This window comes from Macaca mulatta, chromosome 10 (assembly GCF_049350105.2).
Source record: "Macaca mulatta isolate MMU2019108-1 chromosome 10, T2T-MMU8v2.0, whole genome shotgun sequence".
In the NCBI taxonomy this organism is placed as follows: Eukaryota; Metazoa; Chordata; class Mammalia; order Primates; family Cercopithecidae; genus Macaca; species Macaca mulatta.
In genome coordinates, this window is record NC_133415.1 from 14,403,356 (window position 1) to 14,430,359 (window position 27,004).

General features: G+C 54.9%; 1 protein-coding gene across 4 annotated transcripts; it reads left to right on the forward strand.

Moving 5' to 3' along the window:
* Positions 1-2,754: 2,754 nt before the first annotated feature.
* Positions 2,755-27,004, forward strand: IL2RB (interleukin 2 receptor subunit beta). Of its 4 annotated transcripts, XR_013398557.1 has the most exons (11): positions 2,755-2,999; positions 8,656-8,776; positions 9,228-9,342; positions 10,332-10,410; positions 13,454-13,559; positions 14,931-15,079; positions 16,258-16,423; positions 17,190-17,304; positions 20,290-20,374; positions 23,904-26,004; positions 26,236-27,004. XR_013398557.1 is itself a non-coding variant. In XM_077948173.1 (10 exons), exons 2-10 carry the CDS (start codon positions 8,689-8,691, stop codon positions 24,654-24,656), a joined length of 1,773 nt encoding a protein of 590 aa, XP_077804299.1. In that variant the 5' UTR covers positions 2,756-2,999; positions 8,656-8,688; the 3' UTR covers positions 24,657-27,004.

Here is a 27,004-nt window from a genome sequence, read left to right on the forward strand (position 1 = left end):
AGTTCATAAGTTTTCATCATTAAAAAAACAAGAGCCCTGAGCTGAGCTCCCACACCACCCTTCTCCCCTGCCAAGAAAGGGGGTAAAAGGTTAGGAAGCATGACTTGAGAGGAAGAGGAAGGTTCTAGAATGTTCAATAAGTGGCTGTCAAATTGTTCACAAAGACCTGATAGTCATCTCTGGGAAGTGCTAGCTAGAGCAAACAGACAAGAGAAAGAAGTAAAGGGCATCCAGATTGGAAAGGAAGAAGTCAAATTATCCTTGTTTGTAGACAATATGATCTTATATATCAAAAAGCCTACAAACTCCACCGCAAAACTACGAGAACTGATAAACAAATTCAATTAAGTTGCAGAATACAAAATCAACATACAAAAATTAGCAGTATTTCTGTGTACCAACAGCAAACAATCTGAAAAAGAAATCAAGAAAATAACTCCATTAGGAATAGCTACAAATAAAATAAAATACCTAGGAATAAACATAACCAAATAAGTGAATGATCTCTATAATGAAAACTATAAAACGTTTGGTGCGAGAAACTGAAGAGGACACAAAAAATAAAAATATATTCCATGTTTACGGATTGGAAGAATCAATATTGTTAAAATGTCCTTACCACCCAAAGAAATATACAGATTCAATGTAATCCCTATGAAAATACTAATGACATTCTTCACAGAAATAGAAAAAATAATCGTCAAATTTATATGGAACCACAAAAGATGCAGAGTAGCCAAAGCTATCCTAAGTAAAAAGAACGAAGCTGGACAAATCACATTATCTGACTTCAAATTATACCGCAGAGTTACAGTAACTAAAACAACATGGCACTAGCATAAAAACAGACACATTGACCAATGAACCATTGGTCAGAATAGGGAACCCAGAAAAAATCCACACACCCACAGTGAACTCATTTGCAACAAAGGTGCCAAAAACATACCTGTGGGGAAAGGACAGTCTTCTCAATAAATGGTGCTGGGAAAACTGGATATCTCTCTTCATATACAAAAATCAAACCCAAATAGATTAAAGACTTAAATCTGAGACCTCAAACTATGAAACTACTAAAAAGAAACATTGGGGAAACTCTTTAGGACATGGGACTAGGCAAAGATTTCTTGAGCAAAGATTTCTTGGGCAAAGATTTCTTGGGCAAAGATTTCTTGGGCAAAGATTTCTTTCCACAAGCACAGGTAACCAAAGCAAAAATGACAGATGAGATCACATCAAGTTAAAAGGCCTCTGCACAGCAAAGGATACAATTAGCCAAGTGAAGAGACAATCCACAGAACTGGAGAAAACATTTGCAAACTAACTATCTGACAAGGGATTAATAACCAGAATAGATAAGGAGCTCAAACATCTTTACAAAAAAAAAATATAGCAATTCCATTAAAAATTGGGCAAATGATCTGAATAGATAGTTCTCAAAAGGAAACATATGAATGGCAACCAGGTCTATGAAAAGGTATTCAACATCATTGATCATCAGAGAAATGCACATCGAAATTACAATGAGATATTATCTCACCTCAGTTAAGATGACTTTTATCCAAAAGGTAGGCAATAATGAATGCTGATGAGGATGGGGAGAAGAGGGGACCCTCGTACACTGTTGGTGGGAATGTAAGTCAATACAACCACTATAAAGAACAGTTTGAAGATTCCTCAAAACACAAAAACAGAGCTACCATATAATCCAGCGATCCGACTGCTGAGTATATACCCAGAAAAAAGGAAATCAATATATGGAAGAGATATCTGCATTCCCACATTTATTGCAGCACTGTTCACAATACCCAGGATTTGGATGCAACCTAAGTGCCCATCAATAGATGAATGAATAAAGAAAATGTGGTACGTATACATAATGGAGTACTATTCAGCCATAAAAAAGAATGAGATCCTGTCTTTGCAACAACATGTTTGAAACTGGGGGTCATTATATTGAGTGAAACAGGCCAGGCACAGAAAGACAAAGTTCACATGTTCTCACTTATTTGTGGGAGCTAAAAATTAAAACAATTGAATTCATGGAAATGGGAAGGGCAGTGATGGAGATGGGAAGGGCAGTGGGGGTTGGGGGGGTGGGGACGGTTGTTGGATACAAAAACATAATTAGATAGAATGAATAAGATCTAGTATTGGATAGCATAACAGGGTGACTTTTGTCAACAATAATTTATTGTACCTTTAAAATAACTAAAAGAGTATATTTGGATTATAACACAAAGGATAAATACTTGAGGTGATGGATACCCCCATTTACCCTGATGTGATTATCACACATTGTATGCCTGTATCAAAATAGCTCATGTGCCTCATGAATATAGACACCTACCACATGCCCACAAAATTAAAAATTAAAAAAAACCAGTTGTGTCTGAATGCTAAATGGAGTAAGGGGCTTTCTGGAAGGCGAGGTGAAAAGGGAGTCTCTGAAAGATGGTGCGTTGCAGGCTGGTGAGACTCTGGGGTCACCTAGAGGGACCTGCTTGTGTGAAGCCTATGTGTTAGTGGGTATGTGTGTGACCGGATGGAGGCATCAGAGGTGTTGGGTAGCCCGTGTGAGTGGGCATGCGGGTGATGTAGGAGGGGAGAGAGGGAGGGTCTGCGTTCCCTTAGCTCCTATGTGCAGCTAGGCCCCTATTTGACAGTGAGTGTGTGTGTGTGTGTGTGTGAGTGTGTGTGTGTGTGTGTGTGTGTGTGTGTGCCGCCCCCAGCGTAGGAGGCAGATCTTTATCTGGCCCTGGGTGCTTGAGGAGTTTCAGGCTTTCTCATAAGCCTCGTCTCCCCGCCTCTCCACCCCAGGCCTTGCCCCTCTATCCTCTGCACAGGAAGTGGGCTGGCTCTGGGCTTTTAGTTTTTGTGGCCCCAGCAGCCGCAGCCGTCTCCTGGGCCAGAGCTGAGCAGGGCCCTGGAGAGATGGCCACGGTCCCAGCAGCGGGGAGGACTAGAGAGCGCGCGCTGCCACCGCCCCATGCCTCAGCCAGGTGATGCTCCCCTGCCTCCCTCCCGGCCCCTGTGGGACCAGCCAGGGGGCTGGCAGTGAAAGTCACAGAGAAGACTTTCAGCTCTGACTCAGTTCCCCCAGCAGTTTCTGCCGGTCCTCCCATCCCCCCAACTTTATCTTAGAATTCCCCTGGGGAGGGCGTAGGCCCAGCTCTCAGGGCTCCGGGCTGGAGGAAAAAGCGTTCCCCAGTCCCAGGTCACCCCTCCTTCCCAACCCGTTCAGGGGAGGCTAGGGGCTGCTATGGGATGGGGGGCTTCCCTGGGCCCTGTGTGCCGGGCCCCCAACCCGGAGAGGTGGAGAAGGGGTGGGTGGATAGCCTGGGTGCCCAGAGAGGGTACGGGATATGGGGTGGGACAGGCAGGAGCCCCCTCCTGACCTCTGTGGAGTGGGGCCCATATACTGGGGGAGGTATCTCTGTGTCGAGTGCTCATCAGGAGGCGTGTGGAGTAAGTGGGGAGAGAAGGGTCCCCTTGGAGAGCCATCTGTGAAGTGAAGTGTGCTGCGAGGCCTCTAGGAGCCCCAGGCTGGAGGCAGAGCCCTGGGTTTGAGTCTGGATTTGTCTCTCCCTTGGCTGCATGACTGGCTAGGTCCGTAGCATCTCCAGGCATTGGGGATGGGACCCTATCTTTGGGGCTGCCTGGAGCTCAAGCTCTCTCCTCTCCTGGGGGCTGAAGCCTCCCACCCTTAACTGTGTTTGTAGCACCTCGGGGGAGGGAGGTGGAGTGAGGGGCTGAGCTATCCCCAAGGGTTCCCTTCCTTCCCCCATAGCCAGGGTCCCGCACCCGGCTGGGGAAGCCCCTGAAGTTAAATAGCAAGAGACAAGCACTGTGTGTGGGAGCACGGGGGTGGCAGGTGGAGATGGCCAGAGAGGACGAGGGGACATAGGCCCCATCGAGTTCGGAGGTCAGGTGGCATGCACCATGGGCTCCCGAACTCCTGCTTTACCGCCCTGCCCCAGCCACCACGTACCCCTGATGGCAGCAGGGGCCCCAAACTGCACCTCACCAGGTTCAAATCCTAGCTCTACGCCCTTCTTGCCTGGGCGAGAGGCTGACCTGTGTTTCAGTCTCCTCATCTGGCAAAAAGGAAGCATACTAGAGCCTCCTCGTGCGGCTGTAGGGGGGGCTAAACGCCGAACTACCCCCGAGTGCTCAGGACCGTGCAGGCAGAGAGAGAGCAGGCACCAGTCCCTGTCCCCAGCACCATCTTTCTGGAAATCAGATGGCTGGGGTCAGCCGCTCCGAGCTTCAGTTCTGGCATGGATCAAATGGGGCAGCGAGACCCACCTTGCAGGGTTGTGGTGGGGACGTAGGCATCTGTGGGTGTGACCGGTTTCAGAGTCATGAACGACAGGGCACGTATGGGTGTGCCTGAGGACCCAGGAGGGGGTGCTCAAACTCGAGGTCCCGGGCTCCACTTGCTGTCACCCGAGGCTGGGCTTCTCCTCTCTGTGCGACCTTGAGTGGGTTCCTTGGCCTCCCTGAGACTCAGCTTCCCCCTTGCAGAATGAGGGTGCAGCCTCAGTGACTGTCAGGCACTCCCTCAGCTCTGCGCCCCTCTGGCACTCCCACACCGTCCTCCCCGGACTCTGCCCTCTCCAAGCATCGCGGCACCCCTGGGCTCCAGACGGCAGGAAGCAGACTCCAGATGGCGCTTTCTCATCCTGCCTGGCTGCCTCTAGGCTGGGCCTGTGGTTTGCACCTAACCTTCCTCTGACCTGGTACCCCTTTGTCCCCCAGCACCTCCCTCCCACACTGGAGCTCTCTGCAGGTCTTGTGCTGGGCATGGGGTCATCCTGAGGCTGGGCCCGACCTGGGGTGACACCCACACAAAACATTGATGGTCCCCTTGCCCCAGGGCCAGGCTGACATGATTGAGCGTGAAGGGGCACAGAGGCTGTGGGAGTCCCTGGTTGGGCTATGCACTCTTTGGAGTCCCAACCCTGTGCCCTCTGCTATTGAGGATCCCAAGAAAGAGGTAAGCAGCCCCCACCCTGGGGAGCTCGCCCTCCTATGGAGACAGTGGGCCAGGCAAAGGTGAACCCATGGTGCCCAGGAGAAGCACCTGCCGGTCTGTCTGTGAGCTGCTGGGTCCTGACTCCCAGGGCAGGGAGGGTGGCAGCCTGACCTCTGTGACCAGTGTTACCTCTGGGACCAGTGTCACCTCTGGGACCAGTGTCTGGCAGGGTGGGACAGCTTGAGAGAGTGAGCCTGGAGGCGTAGCTCTGCCTCTTGCTGTGTATATGATCCTGGGCAAGTTAGGGACTTGGAGCCTTAGCTTCCTCATCTGTGTAATGGGATAATAAAGCCGTTGGGCAGCTTAGATAAGCTGGCATATGTGAGGCCCTTGGCCCCAGGCCTGGCGTAGAGTATGTGCTCAGTACACGTCATGAGTATTATTAGGTCACCAGTGCATATTTACCGTCGTGTGAGCTGTCGTGGTGGGAAGACGCGTCTGGGGAGTTCCGGGAGGGGAGGATCCCTGCCTGGGCACTGGGCAGTCTGCCCTGATTCAGATTCCAGTTAGGCAACGCACTTCACCTCTGTGTGCCTCCCGTTTCCTCATTGGAAAATGGGGATGATGAGAGTATCCCTGCCAGAGGCCCTTATTGCTGCGTTTAAAGAGTTTCAAATGGAGCCTGGTTTACAGCAACCCGTGGGCCAATGGTTTTGGTGTGGTTAAGGGGGTGGCAGAGCAGTGTGGAGGGGGGTTCTGATCCCAGCTCTGTGCTGGGCTCCTGATGTGACCTTCTGCAAGGCTTTCCTACCTCTGGACCTCAATGTCCTCAAACGTAGAATAAGGGACTGGGCTTGCTCAGAGAACCTTTGCAGCTCTGACAATGTGCGGGCCTCTGATTCTCCCTCCTGTGACATCTGCCTTAGGAGATGGAACCCATGGCTCTCGGGACCAGGGCGCGGGTCCCTGTTCCATGCTGGCTCCGATGTAAGCCACGAGACAATCCAGGGCCACCCAAAGAGCTCTGCTTTTCTTTGCAGTACTGAGGCCTCTGACTATACTCATTCATTTCACTACATTTATTGAGCACCGACTGTGTGCTCGGCCCTGTGCTCAACAGTCCCTGGAGCAAGTATACTGGTGGGCCAGCCCCTGGCCAATGCTGGCCCTGCTGCTGCCAGGCTAGAGGGAGGAGCAAGGCACTGAGAAGTGGAAGCCCTCGCCCTCCATCACGGAAATCAGGGAGGACTTCATGGAAAAAGGCATGAGGGCCCGTTTGAAAGGGGCTTGAAGGATGGCAGGATCTGTAGGGGACCCAGGGAAAGGATAGACTTGGGAAGAACCTTTGGAGGGTGAGTGTCGGTTTCCTGGCCGCCTGGAGCCACCGGCTTGTGCAGGCAGGTAGGTGCGGCGTGTATGTGCTTTGGCCTGGGTACATGCACCTGCTGCTGTGAGGGCAGTCTGGAAGGGTTGACTGCCCTCATCCCGGTCCCAGAAAGCCCTGAAAGTGGGAATTTAGGCTTTGGTTGCAACAGGGCCACTGCAGGTTCCTGGGCAGGGAGGTGGGTGGTTGGAGGGGGGCTTCAGGGAAGGCAGGTGAGAGCCTACAGATGGGATCGTGCTGTGGTCTGGGCTAGAATGGCACGAGGCTGGCCCAGTGAGGGCAGGGAAGAGACAACAAGTAGTCATTGGACTGTCCTGCTGTCTATGGAGTGTCCTGGCTGGCTAGGTATGGGGGCAAAGGTCCCCTGGAACAGGAAGGGTACAATTGTCCCGGAACTGAAAGTCAGATAGGAGAAGAGCCAGGGATGAGCTGGGTTTTTGCTGGGTCCAGGAGCACCCGCTGTGAGGGGGTCCTGCAGACCATCGGGAGGGACGTGGAGGCTTGGGGCTGAGCTGGAGAAAGACCCTTGGAAGCTGAGGGTTAGAGCCAGTGAGAGACTCAGAGAGAGAAGGGAAGGGGAATGAGAGCTCGAGTTCGGAGCTGCTGGAGAAGGGAGAACAGAGGGGAAAAACGCCCAATGCCCAGGGGCCTTGGCAGCTCTCAGAATGGAAGAGCAGGAGGGAGGGAAGGACTCTCCACCTCCTCTGCATGTCTCGACTCACCTGCTCCTGTCCGCTCTGCTCCTGCCCCTCTGCTTCTGCCCCTCTGACTGAGGCCACCCTCACCTTTCCCTGGAAAGCTCCCTCCTCATCTCCCGGCCTCCCCGCTTCGCCTGCTCCAAACACCTCTCCTGGAAGCAGTCCCCTTATCTTCCCGAAGCGACCATGTGCTCACTTCCTCATTCCCCTCCGCACACCCAGCCCCTGCAGAGGGTAGGGGCAGCTACGTTTCTTTCCCGTTTCCACTGCGACAGTCGTGGTCTTGCTTCACCTGTGTGCTGAACGGGAGCTTCCATGGTCAGCTAGAGGTTCCCTGAGAAGCAAGGCTTTGTCTCAAAAACAAAAACAAACAAACAAACAAAAAGCACCGGCCAGCGGCCAGCGGCCAGTGCATAATAGGCACTCCGGGAAACCTTTTGAGCCTCCCTCTGACAGGGCTGGCTTAGATATTTCATGTCTCTTTCCTCCCTGGGGTATAATCTGGGTGACCAACCTGGCCCTGCCTCCAGGGAGAGCTTCCAGGCAGGTAGGGGAGTACGAGCGTGGACAAGGTCCTCCACAAAGGCTACTGCAGCCCTCTGTGCCTCAGTTTCCCCTGTCCTCTAGGGGTCTTCGGTGTTGAGACCAAAGCTCCTGTCTGCTTTTCTGCCTCTCCGAGTTCATGTCCTGATGCCTTCACACCATTGCCTCACCTCCCTCCAGGGAGAGTGAGGGGCAGAGGCAGGGGCTAGCCTCAGAGCCCTCTGGAAGACCCTCTGCCTGCTGACTTTAGCTCTGTCTATATTTATTCCATCACTTCTTTGTTCAAGAATTTTTTTGCCCAATGCCTACTATGTGCCGGGCACTGTTCTAGGAACTGTGGACCTAGCAATGAACAAAACACAAAAATACCTGTCCTTAGTGAGCTTACGTGACTCTGTGCGTTTGTGAAGAGAGATAGAAGAAAACATAAATCAGTCAATAAACAACAAATAAATAATGCTGTGATGAAAATGTCGGGGAGTGGTGACTAACAAAGGGTGCTCTTTTATTTTTTTTGAGACAGAGTCTTACTCTGTCGTCCAGGCTGGAGTGCAGTGGCACCATCTCGGCTCACTGCAACCTCCGCCTCCCGGGTTCAAGCAGTTCTCCTGTCTCAGCTTCCTGAGTAGCTGGGATTACAGGCGCCCACCACCATGCCCGGCTAATTTTTGTATTTTTAGTAGAGACAGCGTTTCACCATATTGGTCAGGCTGGTCTCAAACTCCTGACCTCAGGTGATTTGCCTGCTTCAGCCTCCCAAAGTGCTGGGATTACAGGCGTGAGCCACACGCCTGGCCACGATGGGTGCTTCTTTATGTATTCTAGTCAAGGAAGACCTCTCGAAGGAGGCGGCAGTTGAGCAGAAACTTGAAGGAAGGGTGTGAGTATGTGTGGGGTGGTGGGACTAGCAGGTGCAAAGGCCCTGGGGCTGGACTGAGCTGGCACCGGGGAGTGCAGACCATGCTCACTGAGGGCGCAGGCCCAGCCTGCCTCTAGGGACCGTGAGACCTGGGATGTGTATTTACATGTGCTCTCTCTTTCTCCTCTCCCATCAGGGCTTCCTTCCTCGGCTCCACCCTGTGGATGTAATGGCGACCCTTGCTCTGTCCTGGTGTCTGCCCCTCCTCATCCTCCTCCTGCCCCTGGCTACCTCTTCGGCATCTGCAGCGGTGAACGGTAAGGACCCTGACATCTGGACAGCTGTGCTTTCTCTACGGGGAGATGGCTAAGGCCCTGCTAAAGCCTCTTCCCAGAAGGGGATGGGGCCAGAGACCAGGTGTCCACCTCCCGCCTCACCCTCTGTCCCGGACCCCCTCCCTGGCACGCATGCACGAATGCACACACACACACACACACACACACACACACACACACACACACACACTCCAAGCCACAGGCATGCGCTACTTTCTGTCCCTGCCTTGCCTTAGTTTGCCTGTGGGAACTTGCAGGCTCTGAGGCTCCATTTCCTCCTCTCTGAAGTGGGTCCATGAATCCCTTCTCTGCTTGCCAGACTTACCCACCTTCTCCTCTGGCAGGCGTGGGTGCCAGGTGCAGGGGCAGCGGGCATGCCTTGGGGGGCCGTGGGCACCTGCAGTCAGCACTCACACCTCGTCTTGCCCAGCAGGCACTTCCCGGTTCACATGCTTCTACAACTCGAGAGCCAACATCTCCTGTGTCTGGAGCCAAGATGGGGCTCTGCAGGACACTTCCTGCCAAGTCCACGCCTGGCCGGACAGACGGTGAGCCCACTGGCCACACTGCAGAATCTTAGGATGGTGGGATCTCATATTCTGGATCCTATGCATTGGCCTCCATTTACAGAATCTTGGACTAATGGGACCCACAGAATCACGGGAGTTAGGGCCCAGACCTGGAATCAAGGGATCGTTTAAGATAATTTGGAAGTCAGCTATGTAGACTTCTAGAACCTGGGTGGAGTCCAGGCTGCAGTGGAGGGGCTGGGGATGAACTGGACAGGGTAGATTGGGGACACTGAGCTGCAAGCCTGCTATGCCGAGGCTGGACTCTACTCTAGAGGCAAGCAGAGAGGAAGTGGGGAGAAAGGAGGGTCCCCAAGCTTTTTGGATAATCTTGGATTTTGAGAGACCCTGTAGGCAGCTGTGGGGGCAGGGAACCTGGGAGTGGTTGGGGTGACTGGGGGCTGGGAGAGAGATGTCACTGTGATGTAAACATCCAGGTGGCCAGTGAGTGAGGGACTGACCTCAGGTAGGCTTGTTGGAGTCAGGGAGAAGGGGAAGGTCACAGAGAGGTGGCTGGGCCCTGGTGGATTCCATAGGGTGTGGGGCGGGGGAAAATGGGGAGGCAGATGGAGGGGCAAAGCAGGTTGGGGCCCGGGCTTCTGGGTGGGTGGTGATTCCACAGGGCTCTGAAGGCCTAATTAAGGATCTGTCTTCATCCTAAGCCTCATGGAGCTTTGGAGGGCTCTAGGTGGGGAAGACTGCCTGTCTTGAACTGGTTTGTGTTTCTAGATCACTCCAGCGGCCGTGGGAGCAGGCTGGGATGAGGGGGCAGGACAAGGTACCCATGAGGGAGGAATACCATGGAGCCAGTCGGGGAGGCAGTGCCCCTCACGGAGGTTGGCAAAGGAGCCCCAGCCTGGCCTTGCTGCCTGGTGCCATCCTGGCAGCAGAGACATCTGAGAAAGGTCCCTTGGGCCAGTTGTGTGGGTCCTTCCTGTTCTTCTAAGGAGGGTCTTTTGCCATGAAAGGCGGTGGAACCAAACCTGTGAGCTGCTCCCTGTGAGTCAAGCATCCTGGGCCTGCAACCTGATCCTCGGAACCCCAGATGTGAGTAACCCACCCAGGGAGAGAGTGCAGGGAGAAGGTGGTCTCCCAGCTCCGGGCTGCAATCTCAGGGTGGGCCGGATGCCAAGGGAAGAACGGGGGCCCAGTGGCCGGGGCTGTGGCCAAGCAGGATGCCCAGCGCTGAGGAGGAGGCAGAGGAAAACAGGTGACGCCCCAGGGCACGGACTCAGGCCTGCCCCAGGGCTGACGTGCCCTCTGTATGTGAGGCATCTTCTGCTCCTGCCGTCTCCCCTGCGCTTCGTGGCTCCTGTGACACTTGTGTTCCTTATCAAGTAAGACAGCACTCCAGTAACTGTAATGACCACACCCAGCTCTTTCCGGGGTCTTGGCAGTGCAGCGCAGTGTGGGGGGCGAAGGGTGTAGACTCTGGAGCTGGATGCTCCAGCCCTGGCTCGCCAGTTGGGTGTCATTGGGCAACCCCTGTGCCCCAATCTCCCCTTCTGTAAAATGGGCATAATAATGGCACCTACCTTGTTGGGCCTTGACCCTCCCCAGGCCCTCCCCAGCCTGAAGGTGGGACCTCACCAGAGACCCGCCCCCTTCTGCCCAGGCTGCTCGGGCCAAGGGACACCTGCAGGCCAGTGTCAAGCTGCCCCTGTGCCCCCGTGGCTTCCCACCCCCCTGTGCTCATTGGCACCTAAAGTCCAGAGGAGGCCAAGGCAGCTGGAGCCAGTGACTCAGTGCTGCCTCGAGCGTGCCAGGCTGTGGTAGTGCCTGGGCTTGGCCCCGCTCTGAGATTGGAGCGGGCACTGGAGCAGGGGGAGGCCAGACAATGGGAGCAGACACCCCTGAGCTTGTAGGGGGAGCAGAGATGCCTGGGTCCAGGCTTGGGAAGCTGCAGCTGCCCCAGGAGAGTTCCTGGCTACCTCAGAAGGGGCGGGGGTCCCGCTTGTCCTCAACTCGCGCTGGATCCACGGAGTGTGTAGCCCCGACCGTGCCTCCAGGATCAGATCTGGTGCCAGAAGCAGGGGAGAGCCCAGGCAGCGGGAACAGACAGCTCTGAGCCTGCGGAGGCAGCGGAGACCTTCCCAGCCCCTGAGAGTGCAGGGACACCTGGCTCTGCAGTCGCGACTTGGGTGCCTGCAGCTGCACCCACGAGAGTGGGGCTCTTGCTTGATCCCAGCCCCCAAGAGCAACAGGAGGTCTGGGCCCACGGCCAAGACTTAGGCAGCTACAGCCCTGCCTGGGAGGGCAGGGCTCCTACCCGCCCCGTGGAGCAGGAGGCCCCAGCTACGCCTCCCCACTGCAGCCAGAGTTTTAGCAGCGGCCACTCCAGATGGGCAGCTGCTGCCATCACCTACAGCCCCATGGGTAGACATCAGCACTGTCTCTTTCTTACCAATGAAGACACTGAGGCTCAAAGAGGTATGGTCCTTGCCCAAGGTCACACAGCCAGGAAGTGCAGAGCTGGGATTGAACCCAAGCCTGTGGACTCCCAGTTCGGGCTTTGCACCATTGCACTAGGCTGCCTCTTGCAGGGCATGTGGCCATGTTCAGATGGGTGTATATCAAATTATTGTCTGTCAAAGCGTCCTGGGCAGCAGCGGGCTCCAAGGACACCCAGACCACATCTTCTAACCACCATCAGGTTATGTGTCTTCTTGAGGGGCAGGAGAGTGTGAAGATGGAGTCACACAGTGTAGCTGAGAAAATCATAGCCCCCGGAACCGGACGCTGTGCCCGGCAGGGAGCTCTGTAGGTGGCCTGATTTCTGATCCTGGTTCCACCATTTCTTAGCTGTGTGACCTCAGGCAAGTCCCTAAGGTTCTCTGTGCTTCAGTCTCCTCAGCTATAGAATGGAAATAGTGACGGTGCCTGTGTCCAAGGGTGTTGACAGAATTAAATGAGATAATATATGTAAAGTGCTCTCAAGAGTGCCTGGCACGGTGTGAGTGCTCATGAGAATGTATGACTGGCAATATTTTTATAACAATAATAGTAATAATAATGAGACTACTATTACCTGGGAAAATCTAGTCTGCCTAGCAGCTATAAGAAGGCTAGGACAGGGTCTATGGGGTGGAGAGGAACTGGCCAGTTTGGGGAATTCTAATGATGAGGTTCAAGGTTTGCTCATAGCGGGTCTTATGCAGATCAGAGGGACTGTGCCCGAGGTCCTGGCCGTGAAATCAGCATCCTGGACCCCAGATCCTAAGAGGCCTGCACTGGAGCTTCCTCCCGCAGGGCTGCCGGGCTGCAGGGTTGGCACCTCTACAGTGGGAGGCTGCTCTAAGCTGCTCACTCGGCAGCCCTCTGTCAGGCATGACAGGCCAGGACTCGGAGATGCAGTCACGCTGTAGGGGGACACAGAGGACCTGGGTTTAAACCTGGGCTCCCCTGCTGTCCAGCTGCATGACCTGGGGCAGGTCCCTTGACCAGCCCAAGCCTCAGGCTTCCCACCCATACCATGGGATGGATGCTGTGTGCATTGAGGGGCTAAGGCATCTGAGCAGTGGCTGCTCACACGAGATGCTCAATACCTGGCCGTTTTCTTCCAGAAAATTCAAGGCATAGGGATGGGAAGAGATAGGGGAGGGGAGGGCCTTTCACACTGAAAAATGTTAAACAGGTATAGTTCCAGATCTGTACCTTTGTGGGGGCTTCTCAGCTTGCATGCCTCCTGTGACAGGGAGCTCACTCCCTCTCAAGGCAGCTCACTTCATTTTAGATCAGGCGTTGGTAAACTACCTTGACCCACGGGCCATATCCAGCCCACTGCCTGTGTTTGTAAATAAAGTTTTATTGTAACATGGCCCTGATGTTCATTTACATGTTGTCTGTGTCTGCGTCACACTACAGTGGTGGAGTTGAGTCATTGTGACAGAGACCGTGTGGCCTGTAAAGCCAAAAATAGTTACGATGTGGCCTTTTACAGAAAACGTTTTACAGAAAACGTTTGCTGCCCTTGCCTTGGGTGGCGGGGCATGTGGAGAAGCTCCCATCCTTCCCTGGTCATCTCTGTGGCCTCCCCCTTCCCCTGCCCCCAGCTGCTAGAAGTTTCACCCCTGCCCTCCTTCCCTTGCAGTCTCAGAAACTGACCGCAGTGGACATCGTCACCCTGAGGGTGATGTGCCGTGAAGGGGTGCGATGGAGGATGATGGCCATCCAGGACTTCAAACCCTTTGAGAACCGTAAGTGAGGAAGCCAGGGAGGGGCTGGGGCAGGGCTGGGCACCTCCTTCCTCCCACCTCCTCTGGGATCCTCCCTGCTCCAGCCTCTCTCCCCCGCAGCTTCCACACCCACATCTGACCACCTCACTGCCCGCTGCTCTCGGGATGATGTCCTGGCTCCTTACTCTGGCATTCAAGGCCACTCAGGATCCAGCCCTGGGCCTCCTCCCTGGCACTCCTCTTCTTGAGGCCTATATTTCTGCTGCAACCAAAGGCCAGCTCTCCAAACCCACCTTGCCTATTCATGCCTCTGAGCCCTTGCGCATGCTGATCCCACTGGAATCCTTCTTGACACCTGGAAAATTCCCACTCATGTTTCGAGGCTTAGTTGAGAGTCACTTCCTCCAGGAGGCCTTCCTAGACTCCCCTAGCCCTTTATACCTCCTCTTTCTGGGAATGTGTGTCCTGCGTTGTCACTGCCTGATTGTAGGCCTGTCTTTTTCACTGGGCCGTGAGCAACCTGAGGGCAGAGTCTCTGCCACCCCTTGGTCTCCTTGCCACGAACCCAGCACTAGATCTCATGAGGACAGTGGTCTGGGAAGGTTTGCTGAATGCCTGAGTGCCTGCCTGCTGACCTCGGGGTCCATCTCCAGGGAAGCAGTGGGGTGGAAAGTGAGAGTCAGGCCTGACCTGGATGTGATCTGACTGGCAGACTATCGAACCTTTCCGAGCCTGAGTTTTGGGGAGAATCAGAGTTGCCTACCCACCAGGCTTGTAAGGCATCTTTGAACTGAGACACAGAAACTGCTTACCATGTAGTCAGCACTCAGCATCTGCTTATCGCTTATGTGGTTCTATAGAGTCTCAGAAGTATAGAAACTGAGATTCATTTAACTTCAGAATCACACAGTGTTATATTCACACTTGAAATCAATGAGATGATCCATGGAAAGCTCTCAGGTCAATTCTAAGTGCAGAGAAAAGCTGCGGTGAATCATTCATCCAGCAGCTACTGAAGCAAGTGCCAGGTAATCTTCCAGGCGCCAAGGACACAGCAGACAACCAAGTCCCTGCCCTCAAGGAGCTCACAGTCTGCTGGGGGAGGCAGAAAATGAATAAAGAAATCAAACCATATATTTCATAGGTCAGGTAATGATAAGCACTGGGAATAAAAATGAAACGGGCAAGGGGGATGCAGAGTGGTGGGTGGTCAGGGAAGGCTTCTCTGAAGAGGTGATCATTGAGAGAGGCCTGGAGGCAGGGAGGGAGGCAGGGAGGGAGCAGGGCTTTGGGTGGGGGGTAGGGTGGGTGCCAGGAGGGAGGAGTGGCAGGTACAAAGTGGGAAGTGGAGGTCATGCCTGGCTGCTCTCCCTTCCCCCTTCTCGTCTCCAGTTCGCCTGATGGCCCCCATCTCCCTCCAAGTCGTCCACGTGGAGACCCACAGATGCAACATAAGCTGGAAAATCTCCCAAGCCTCCCACTACTTTGAAAGACACCTGGAGTTTGAGGCCCGGACGCTGTCCCCAGGCCACACCTGGGAGGTGAGAATGTGGCCCAGTCCCCACCTGCTCTGGTTCCTCCTTCCTGTCCTGGTCCCTGTCCTGTCCCTTTTTCATTGCGGCGAGGTCCCATCAGCCCCAGGTGGATGGTGGGTGGCTGAGTTCACTCCTGTGCTCTTTCTGCACTGCCTGGGGCTGCCTGCCCGACTTCCACATCCTTATCTAGCCCCCCTAACCCTGGGGATCCGGCTGGCAGCAGGTTCAGGGAAAGATTCAGAAAGCCGGGAGACAGGCAGCTGCCCAGCCCCATGGGTTTTCAGAGGCCAGGGAAGCCACCCCTCCACGTGTCAAAGCCCATCTGCTCCACATCCATGTGGGTCTGTTGCTTATTCATTCACTTACATTCATTTCTTTATTCACTCAATTGCTCACTCAACAAATATTTGCTGAGCACCTACTATGCGCTGCATGATGGGGAAAGAGTGGAGGGTGAGCTCAGCAAACTTCCATTCTCAGGAATCTCAGACTGGGGCAGCGCAGGCAGGCAGTCAGCAGACACAGCGACAGGGTCTGGGATAGTGAGGCTACGGGACAGGGATAAGTTCCACCAAGAAAACCCAATGGGGCAAAGTATTTGAGAGTGACTGGCACAGGCTATTTCAGACTCAGGTGACCAGGGAAGGCCCCTTGGATACCTGGGCGTCCAGAAGGAGCTCACCTGCAAAGATCTGGGGAGAGTTTTGCAAAATTAGAAAGACCTGCCACGGCAAAGGCAGGGTGCTGCTATGTGTATGGAGAGCAAGAGGAGGCGGAAAGAGCGACCCGGGGTGGTGAGGTGTGTGGAGATGTCCTGCTTTCTGGTCCTGTGGAGACTAGACTGCAGAGGGGCATGGATGGGAACCAGAGACCAGCTGCAGCCTTGGGAGAGGGCGGCAGCTCAGGCCTGGGGTGAGTGCAGCGCGGAGAGCGGGGATGGTTCTGGAATGGCTGTGGAGGTGGAACCAGGTTCTGGAGGTGGAACCAGCTGATTAGCTGATGACTTGGGCTTTAGGGGATGACCCCAGGGTTTGAGGCCCCAGCGACTGGGAAGTGAGGGAGCCTTAGGGGGCAAGGAAGGGGGGGTGCAACTGGCGGGGGTTGAGGAGGGTGCTGTGGTGCTCAGCCTCCTGGCCCTGCCATGGGAGGTGAGGTGAGCGCTGACAGTCCTGTCTCTGACCCAGGAGGCCCCCCTGATGACCCTCAAGCAGAAGCAGGAATGGATCTGCCTGGAGACGCTCACCCCAGACACCCAGTATGAGTTTCAGGTGCGGGTCAAGCCTCTGCAAGGCGAGTTCACAACCTGGAGCCCCTGGAGCCAGCCCCTGGCCTTCAGGACAAAGCCTGCAGGTACTGGTGGGCAGCAAGGGTGGGAGGGGGCTCAGGCAGGAGGGGGTGGCTGGGGGAGGAGCTGCTCCATCCTCTCCCTGCCTGGAGCGAGGGTACAGCGGTCAGCTCCATGCCTCACTTGCTGTAACCCTGCAGGGGGCCCGCTTTTCCTACAGGAACAGGGGTTCAGTGAGCGGACGGGGCTTGCCATGGGACTTGTGAGTTGGGGAGGGGTAGAAAGGCTCTTTTCACTTTTCTCCACCCTGAAATCTCAAACTCCTGGTTTCTGCCGGGGCTGGGGGCAGCTGCTTTCATCTCTCGGCCTGATCTGTGAAACGGGTACACTGACTGTGAGGCAGAGCTGCTGTGAGGAAGACATGTGACATTCCAGCAGCCTGGCCCTCAGCGGGTCTGCCGGACATCTGTCCCTCATCGCATCACATTTTGAGTTCAAGTTCAAGCAAGACCTGGGGTCCTCTAAGTGGTGCTTGGAGGCAGGTGGAGAGAGGGGTGCAGCCAGGTGGAGCCCAGGTTGCTGTGGGGGGCTGTAGGCTCACCAGGTGGGCCCATGGGATCTGTCTGGAGCCAGAGGGGCTCTTGGAATGCCATTTCTTTTTAGTATGAAATGTGGCTTCCCAGAGAGGACGGGCTTAGCCAAACCCTGTCCCCAGCCCTCCAGACGCAGCAGTGTCTGGCGGGGCCCTGGACCGGGGTGTTGGAGTGAGCCAGGGTGAGTGACGGCACTTCTCTAACCCCTGTCCTTGCTGTTTCTCCCACCCCCGGGCAGCCCTTGGGAAGGACACCATTCCGTGGCTCGGCCACCTCCTCGTGGGCCTCAGCGGGGCCTTTGGCTTCATCATCTTAGTGTACTTGCTGATCAACTGCAGGAACACCGGGCCATGGTAAGAAGGTTCTCCTCCCCTTCCTTCGTGCTCCCACCCCTCCAACATGCACACACATGGACACACACGTACATGCACATGCACACACACACACGGACACACACGTACATGCACATGCACACACACACGGACACACACGTACATGCACATGCACACACACACGGACACACACGTACATGCACATGCACACACACACGCACACAAGCACACATACACACATGCGCACACACACACAGACACTTACATGCGCACATGCCACATTGCCGGGTCAGATTCTGGACCGAGCCCCCTGCTCTGATACACCCGTGCTTCCTCTACCCTCCAGAGAGTCCTTCCTGTCCAAAACCTGGCCTTTCCCTGTGTCCCATCCCCACAGGGGGACCCTGTGGAACCAACCTGAGGGGAAGGTGGGAGGTGCAGCCCTCCAGGGAGAGTCCCTGGGGCCCTGTCCAGAGCATGCTCTCAGGACTGGGGATGCCCGTGTGCCCACGTCAGCTGTCTCTGTGTCTGGGTCCCTGCTGGTCCATCTAGGTCTGACTGTCATTCGCTTATTCTCATATTCACTGAGTACCAGCTGCATGCCAGGTACAGCTCAAAGTGCTGGGAACACAGTGGCAGGCCACATGCGTGCAAACCCAGCTCCAGGCAGCTCACAGCCCAGTGGGGGAAGGCAGACAATCCTGCAGGTGTGTAACGACGCACCGGGATCAGGATGGTGGGGGAGGATGTCGATGTACGGCCATTCCTTAGGATCCATGGGGAACCTGTTCTAGGACCCCCCTCCCCTGCCATAGATACCAAAGCCGGTGGATACTCAAGTCTCTGATTTTTATTTTATTTAATTAATTTATTTTTTGTAAGACAGAGTCTCACTCTGTCACCTAGGCTGGAGTGCAGTGGCGCGATCTCGGCTCACTGCAACCTCCACCTCCAGGGTTCAAGCGATTCTCCTGCCTCAGTCTCCTGAGTAGCTGAGATTACAGACACGACACCACACCCGGCTAATTTTTTGTATTTTTAGTAGAGACAGGGTTTCACCATGTTGGCCAAGCTGGTCTCGAACTCCTGACCTCAGGTGATCCACTTGCCTCGGCCTCCCAAAATGCTAAGATTACAGGTGTGAGCCCCCACGCCCGGCCTCAAGTCCCTGATTTAACACAGCAGTGTATTTGCGTGTAACCTACACACATCCTCCCAGGGACTTTAGGTCATCTCTAGATTACTTATAATACCTAATACAATGTAAATGCTATGTAAATAGTTGTTATGCTGTATTTTAAAAATTTGTATTATTTTTTATTGTTGTATTGCTATGGGGTTTTTTTTTCCCCTGAATATTTTTGATCAGGGATTGGCTGAATCTGTGAATGCAGAACCCACGGATACTGACTGCTGGCTGTATCATGAGCAGACAACAGGGAGGGAAACCTTGGCTGAGGCGTGGCCAGGGCTGGTTTCCCCGAGGAAGTGGTGATTCTGTTGAAATCTGAAGCAGGAGCCCATGGTGGGGGTGGGTGGAGGGGATAGGGAGAGTGTCTCAGGCAGCGGAAACAGTGTGTGCAAAGGCCCTGGGCAGGAAGGAGGGAAGAACCTTCCAGGAACAGAGTGCAGGGACGCGGTGTGGCTGGAGACAGAAGCGGGTTGGGGAGGAAGCTGAACTTGAACCTGGACATGTGGCGGCAGTGAGGCTTCCTGGGACCTCAGGCCATGGTGAGGACTTGGGCGGTGTGCCGAGCAGCCATGGAGGGTTTCCCCAGGAGTGGGACAGGATCCACTTTGCCCTCTGTGGCTCTGGCTGCTGTGCCGAGCGTGACCTGGTGGAGGGCAAAGCGGTGAGGAGGTGACACTTCTGACCAGGCTGTGTGACCCCCTGATGAGAGCCCTGCTTCTCCCAAGAGGTTTGCAAAGCGTGCCTAGCTGCATCACCTCACTCGATTTTCCATAGCACCGGGAAGGCAGTGAGTCAGGGGCTACCACTGACTTTTAACTGATGCCAGGACTGGCCAGAGAAGTCAGCTGACTTGCCAAAGGTCACGTAGCCAGTTAGTAGTGAGTGCTGCTCTCCTGACCCTCGTCCTGGAGCCGTGGTTCTCGGCAGTATTTGGAGCCCGTTTACTCTTTCCTCCCAAGAAGACAGGTATTCCTCCACCCACCCATTCCCTCTACCCACAGCTCCCTGCAAGCCTTCAGGGAAACCATGTTCCTGTAGGGGGAGAGGTCCTCTCCCAGGTGTGGGTTCAGTGGCCTCCAGAATGCCCTCCTCCTTGTCATTCTTGTGCCCCTTCAGTCCTTTCTCCACCATGTCATTCTCCTGTTTAACGCTCTTCAAAGGCTGCCTACTGCGTTGTAATACACCCCAGCCCCTGAGGGCCTCCACCAGTCATGTGGAACCTTTGTGCAAATCAAAAATGGTGCCTCTTCAGGGCGATGTACACAGGTTCCAGGCACTCAGTTTGGCAAGCAGAACATGGGCTGGAATTCAGCCTCACTCACCACCACCTCTCCCACTTCCTGCCCAAGCCTAATGCTCTTGGGCAGTGCACAACCTGAACCACCATCCATGGCAGCCCTGACAAGGAAGCCTCTCTCCTCTCTCCCTCCTGCTTCACTCCACTTTTTCTAGCCATCTCCATCCCTGACCGCTCTGGCTTGTGTGTTTGCCCCCTCTGACCCCCACCTCCCCGTCTCATGTAGCACTCTGCTCTCTGTCTCCACGGAATGAATGATGATGTTGCAACATGCTTTGTGTCTGTCTCCCCATCAGAATGTCAGCTTGAGAGCAGGGACCTCTTTTGTTGGTTATTCTTGTCTCCCCAGTGCCCAACACAGCGTCCTCCCACAGTGAGCACTTAGTAATGGTGGAATAAATACATGAGTGAATGTGGTGTGGCTCTGCGCCTGGCATCCAGAGCTGTGGCGCTGATGGCAGGACACCATGGCCCTTCCCGTTCTCACCCTCCTCCTTCCCTTCTCTCCTCTGTCCAGGCTGAAGAAGGTCCTGAAGTGTCACACCCCAGACCCTTCGAAGTTCTTTTCCCAGCTGACCTCAGAGCATGGAGGAGATGTCCAGGTAGGAGGCTGGGATGGAGAGGCAGAGGTGGCCAGGGGTGTGAGTGGGATGAGGGGGTGGTAGGGGAGTAGCTAATTTTGTGTTTTGTGAGAGGAGACCAAACGCTGAAGTGAGCAGCCTCCAGGGTGGGCATGGGTCTCTTCTCCAGCTCTGGCACTTTCTGTCTGAGCCAGACTGCCTGGGTTTTAATCCCAGCTCCACCGCTTTCTGGTTGTGTGACCTTGGGCCTATAGAGCCTCCCTGGGCCTCAGTTTCCCCACCGGTTAGATGGGGAGAAAAACTGTGTTACTATGTGTCCTGCCCTGAGAACTTTGCCTGGCACACAGTTAGTGTTCAAAAGAACCCTATCAGGCTGGGTGCAGTGGATCACGCCTGTAATCCTAGCACTTTGGGAGGTTGAGGCAGGTGGATCATGAGGTCAGGAGTTCGAGACCAGCCTGACCAAATGGTGAAACCCCGTCTGTACTAAAAATACAAAAATCATCTGGGCGTGGTGGCGCGGGTCTGTAATCTCAGCTACTCAGGAGGCTGAGGCAGGAGAATCGCTTGAACCCAGGAGGTGGAGGTTACAGTGAGCCAAGATGGTGCCATTGCACTCCAGCCTGGGCAACAGAGTGAGACTCCGTCTCAAAAAAAAAAAAAAAAGGTTCCCTATCTGGTATTACCGTTGCCAGTGTGCTGAACGAACAGGATCTGCCAGCACTAGCTCTCTCCGCCCTACTGTCTGTGTAGACGTGCTCCGTGCTTCTCCTGTCCCTGCCCAAAATTCCTGAGCAGGCTCCATAACTTAGCACGGATACTAACAAGTCTTCCAGTCACTTTGAGTCACAAAACACCGATTCATTTTTAAAGTGCCGGCCCACAGAGCAGCAATGCTCTGAACTCCATCTCAAATTCAGCCGTCTCTTCTTCCCCAGCCCGTGTCCCCTTCAGGCAGGAAGCTTCAAGAATGAAGGGGGGAGGTGGGGGGCACTTTTGTTTTTACCACCCTAGCCCTACTCTAGGCTCCTAAGATTGGAGAGTGGGGTGAGGTAGGGGCAGAGGGAGGTCAAGAGGAATGGTGGGCGAGGGAAGCCATGCAGGACCAGAGCTGTCATGACCTGGCTTTGGAGTTCTCTATCAGGGCTGATCAAGGGCCCCTTCTGGAATTCCTTGGAAAACTCCCAAGATGAGAATATCTTAGTTGCAGTACTCTTTTTTTTTTTTTTTTTTTTTTTTTTTTGAGACGGAGTCTTGCTCTGTCATCCAGGTTAGAGTGCAACGGCGCGACCTCAGCTCACTGCAACCTCCACCTCCTAGGTTCAAGCGATTCTTCTGCCTCAGCCTCCCAAGTTGCTGGGATTACAGGCACACATCACCACACTTGTCTAATTCTTGTACTTTTAGTAGAGACGAGGTTTTGCCATGTTGGCCACGCTGGTCTTGAACTCCTGATCTCAGGTGATCTGCCCACGTCAGCCTCCCAAAGTGCTGGGATTACAGGCGTGAGCCACTGTGCCTGGCCATTAGTTGCAGCACTCTTAATGTGTAGGAATGCATTACCTTAAAATTCTTCCCTCAGCCTTGAGGGTAGCAAGATTCCATCTATAAAGGTATTCCAGCAAGCCATGGCTGCCTGTGTGTCAGAAGCATAGAGATTCCCCCATTGAACTGGTTGGAGGCTGAGCTAGATTAGCTGCATGCTCAGATACCTTCCAGCTTCAAGTCCTGATTCTATGGACCTAGAACATTGTGAGGTGGGAGCTGCAAACCATTCCAGCTTCCTGTGAGGGTATCCTTGGGTCTAGTGTGTGGAGCGGGGTCCCGAGGAGGAAGGTATGATGTGGCTGGGGACTGGGGCTGGCAAAGCCGGCCCCACCTTTTCCGCATCTGGGTGAGAGACCTACCCTTCTACCCTAGGACCCACAGGGGCCACAAGGCCCACCGCACTTCCCAGGGGATCCTGGAATGTGTGTGCGAGTGTGGGAGTGTGTGTGAGGGGCATGAACTTCTCCTGAAGCCCCTTTCAGGGCATTGTGGGCAGAGGCTCAGGCCCAGGAAGCAGCTGGCCACAGGCACTGGGTTCCTGGCTCACCGGCACTGGCTACAGGCCCGGCCGCTCCCTCTCTGGCTGCAAACTCAGGACTGCTGCCTGGCTCCACCCTTGCCCCGGATATCATGAACCTCACCCGAACAGTGCTTTTTCCCTCTCTGCCCAGCCAGCGACCCCTCTTTGCCATCCTCAGTTTATCCTTTCTGCCTCTCTCAGCCTTTTCTTTTGTGACGTAACTCCTGGTTGCGGGAAGGGAGTGGATTTAATTGAGTGGTGTGTGCACGTGTGTGCATGTGTGCATGCCTGTGAGCGTGTGTGTGTGTGTCTGTGGAGCAGCTGACTCAGCCTCAGGGACTCCCCCTGGAGAGGAGAACTGGGCATTCATTGCTGGTTCATTAATTCATCTGAAATAGGTCCATGGGACCCACCAGCCCCGTGGTGAGCACAGAGGCCTGGGGAGCCCACTGGGCCTGGCCCCTGTGCTTAGGGGGCCAAGTCCAGCTGCTGAGGGTTCCGGGGACAGAGGGTTGTCAGGGCTCCCAAACTCGCCCACCCGAGGGCCTGCTGTCCCCATTCTGCTGTGCAGTCTGTGTCTTACCCTATTTGGGTGTTTACATCTCCATTTGCTCACCTGATGTCTCCCTGGTGACCCAATGGGTGACAGCAAGGAAGTCAGGAGAGACTCGGCTAACTGTTGTGGAAACTGAGGCCCAGAGAGGTACAGGAGCCTGCCCAGGGTCACACAGTTAGTGAGTGCCAGGGCCAGGGCTAGAACCCAGGTCTTCCCACTCCTTGCCAGGGCTCTCTGGAATCCCGAGCAACTGAGAAGTGCTCTGATGGGCACTTTCCTCTCTCTGGGGATGGGAGGTGGAGTGGGTAGGGGTGGGGACCACAGGGAACTGGGGGAGAGGTGAATCAGGAAACTATCAGCTCCCACAAGAGACGTTCCCACCACAGTGTAAGCGGAGACCCTGGGTCCCAGCTCTGCTGCCTGCCGGTCTGTGATCGGGGCCGGGGCGTGTCCCGTCTCTGGGCATCTGTAAGGTGAACAGGCTGTGCTCTCAGCGCCCTTCTGCTTTGGCATGGATGGATCGATTCACACACTTGTGCTAGTACCCACTGGACAGTTTGAGGATTCTCTGCTTTCCTGGGTCCCCAGCATCTAGAACAGTGCCAGGCTCACAGCAGGTGTCCAATAAACAGTCACTCTTCAGCAAGCAAACATTCCTGGGCACTACTGGGAGCCAGGCAGGCCTATGCTGGACTGTGGGTCAGGCAGTCTCCCTGGGCTGGTGGCCCAGAGGGCTCCCCAAGCCAGTAGGTGAGTTGGGGGAGTACGGGGCTATAGTCAGGGAGGGCTTCCTGGAGGGGGCATCCCTGGGCCAACTGCTTCAGGAGGAGGAGTTAGGAGCTGCTGAGAATCCAGAGGAAGGGGTGGAGGGTGAAGGAAGGTGAAGGAAGCCCCCACTCACCCACCCCCCGCCTTTCTCCCTTCAGAAGTGGCTCTCCTCGCCCTTCCCCTCATCGTCCTTCAGCCCTGGCGGCCTGGCGCCTGAGATCTCGCCACTGGAAGTGCTGGAGAGGGACAAGGTGACACAGCTGCTCCTGCAGCAGGACAAGGTGCCTGAGCCCTCATCCTTAAGCAGCAACCGCTCACTGACCAGCTGCTTCACCAACCAGGGTTACTTCTTCTTCCACCTCCCGGATGCCTTGGAGATAGAGGCCTGCCAGGTGTACTTTACTTATGATCCCTGCGCAGAGGAAGAGCCTGATGAGGGTGGGGCCGACGCGCCCACAGGGTCTTCCCCCCAACCCCTGCGGCCTCTGTCAGCGGAGGACGATGCCTACTGCACCTTCCCCTCCGGGGATGACCTGCTGCTCTTCTCCCCAAGTCTCCTTGGTGGCCCCAGCCCCCCAAGCACTGCCCCTGGGGGCAGCGGGGCTGGTGAAGAGAGGCTACCCCCTTCCCTGCAGGAGAGAGTCCCCAGAGACTGGGACCCCCAGCCCCTGGGGCCTCCCACCCCAGGAGTCCCAGACCTGGTGGATTTTCAGCCACGCCCTGAGCTGGTGCTGCGAGAGGCTGGAGAGCAGGTCCCTGATCCTGGCCCCAGGGAGCCGTTCAGTTTCCCCTGGGCGAGGCCTCCTGGGCAGGGGGAGGTCAGGGCCCTTAATGCTCGCCTGCCCCTGAACACTGATGCTTACTTGTCCCTCCAAGAACTCCAGGATCAGGACCCAACTCACTTGGTGTAGACAGATGGCCGGGGAGGCAGGCAGCTGCCTGCTCTGTGCCCAGCCTGAGGAGGACGCTGTCGAGGGTACTTAGTGCACTGATGAGGACACTCAGTGTCCAGTTGCCGCTGGATGTCTCCACCCAGATGGCCCCCACCCAGTCCTGCACACTTGGCCCATCCATTTCCAAACCTCCATTGCTGCTCCCTGGTCCTGCTGCCCGAGCCAGGAACTGTGTGTGTTGCAGGGGGGCGGTCACTCCCCAACTCCCTCTTTAATCACAGAGTCCCACGAGTTTAGGCTCTGAAGCATCACTCCTCTCCAGCCCTGCAGCTGTTCACCAGTATCAGTCCTCGAGGCTCTCCAGGGCTCCTTGCCCTGACCTCCTCCCTGGGTTTTCAGCCCCAGCCTCCTCCCCTCCCCTCCACCTCCACAGGGCAGCCTGAATGTGCTTTCCAAAACCCAAATATGGCCATGCTCCTCCTCGGTTCAAAACCTTGCACGGGCCGCACTGCCCTCAGCCCCATTTCTCAGCCCCATTTCTCAGGCTATTCCCTGGGCCTGCTGTGCTCTCCCCCTTATCTGGGTGACAAACTTCCCTGACCCCTCAAATGCCGGTTTTGCTTCCCCTGGAGGGAAGCACTGCCTCCCTTAATCTGCCAGAAACTTCTAGCATCAGTGCTGGAGGGAGAAGCTGTCAGCGACCCAGGGCGCCTGGAGAAAGAGGCCCTGTTACTCTTCCCTTGGGATCTCTGAGACCTCAGAGTGCTTGGCTGCTGCATCCTTAATGCTGGGGCCCAAGTATGGGCACAGATGCCCCCACAAAGTGGACACCTGCTGCATCTTCCCACAGTGGCTTCACAGACCCACAAGAGAAGCTGCTGGAGAGTAAACCCTGGAGTCTGAGGCCCGGGCAGCAGTCCCCTCCTAGTAGTGGGCCCTGATGCTGCCAGGCCTGGGACCTCCCACTCCCCCTCCACCGGAGAGTCTCCTCTGCAGCTCAGGGGCTGGCACACTGGCCTTCAGAAGGACAGCTTCACAGGGCAGGGCCTCATGATCTTTTCACTGCCCCAGACACAGTGCCCAGTGCCCTATGGTATACCCTGGGTGAATGAATTAATTACCTGGCACCACCTCATCTGGGCTCCCTGCACATGACATTCACACAGAGAGGCAGAGTCCCGTGCCCGTTAGGTCTGGCATGCCCCCTACTGCAAGGGGCTCACCCTCCACCTTGCAGTCCTCCCCCTCTCACACAACTGGCCCCTTCCTTCTCGTGCCCCCCACCACGACCCCTCCACTTATCTTTCCTCTGCCTCAGGCAGATAACATTGCAATGGCTCAGACAACCTTCTATCCCAGCAGGACAGTGACCCAGTCCCAGCTAACTCTGACCTGGCAGCCCTCAAGCACCTGCACTTATAGGCCCTGCTCACAACTGATTGGGCACCTGACTACACGCCCCTACAGGCTGACCAGCAGCCTATAAGGGGGCTTGGCACCAAGCTCTGTCCAATCAGGTAGCCCCGGCCTGAACTAGCCAATCAGATCATCTCTGTCTCGGGCGTTTGAACTCAGGGAGGGAGGCCTGTGGGTGCAGGTGCTTGTGAACGAGGCTCCCTGGAAAAGGTAGACAAGCGTTGAGCCACTAAGCAGAGGACCTTGGGCTCCCAATACAAAAATACTTACTGCCGAGAGGGCTGCCGACCATTTGGTCAGGATTCCTGTTGCCTTTATATCCAAAATAAACTCCCTTTTCTTGGGGTTGTCTGAGTCTTGGGTCTGTGCCTTGAAAAGAGCTTAATTATGGGACAGTCTCACCTCCTGCCATAGGGTCCTGAATGTTTCAGACCCCAAGGGGCTCCACACCTTTGCTGTGTGTTCTGTGCCAGTATGGCCTGGGCGTCATCTCTCATCATCTGGAAACAGCCTTGAGAAGCAGGTGCTTTATTTCCCATTTTGCCAATTAGGAAACAGGCCCAGGGAGGTGGAGAAACACAGCTGATGGTTGGTAGCACCAGGATTCAAACTCAGGTACATACTAAACCTCTCTGCAAGTCAGTTTCCTTATCCCCCCAAATGGAAATTGTATTTGCCTGCTCCACTTTGGGAGGCTCCCACTTCTTGGGAGGGTTATATTTTTTTAAGTCTTAATCATTTGTGATATATGTATGTATACATCCGTATCTTTCAATGGTCTGTGTGTACCATCTTTGTGATTATTTTCTTAATATTTTTTCTTTAAGTCAATTCATTTTTGTTGAAATACATTTATTTAAAGAAGAATCTTCATGTTACTCTGTAAATGAAAAAAAGATTTTCGCTATAAATAAAAGGTAACTGTACAAAATAAGTACAATGCAGCAAAA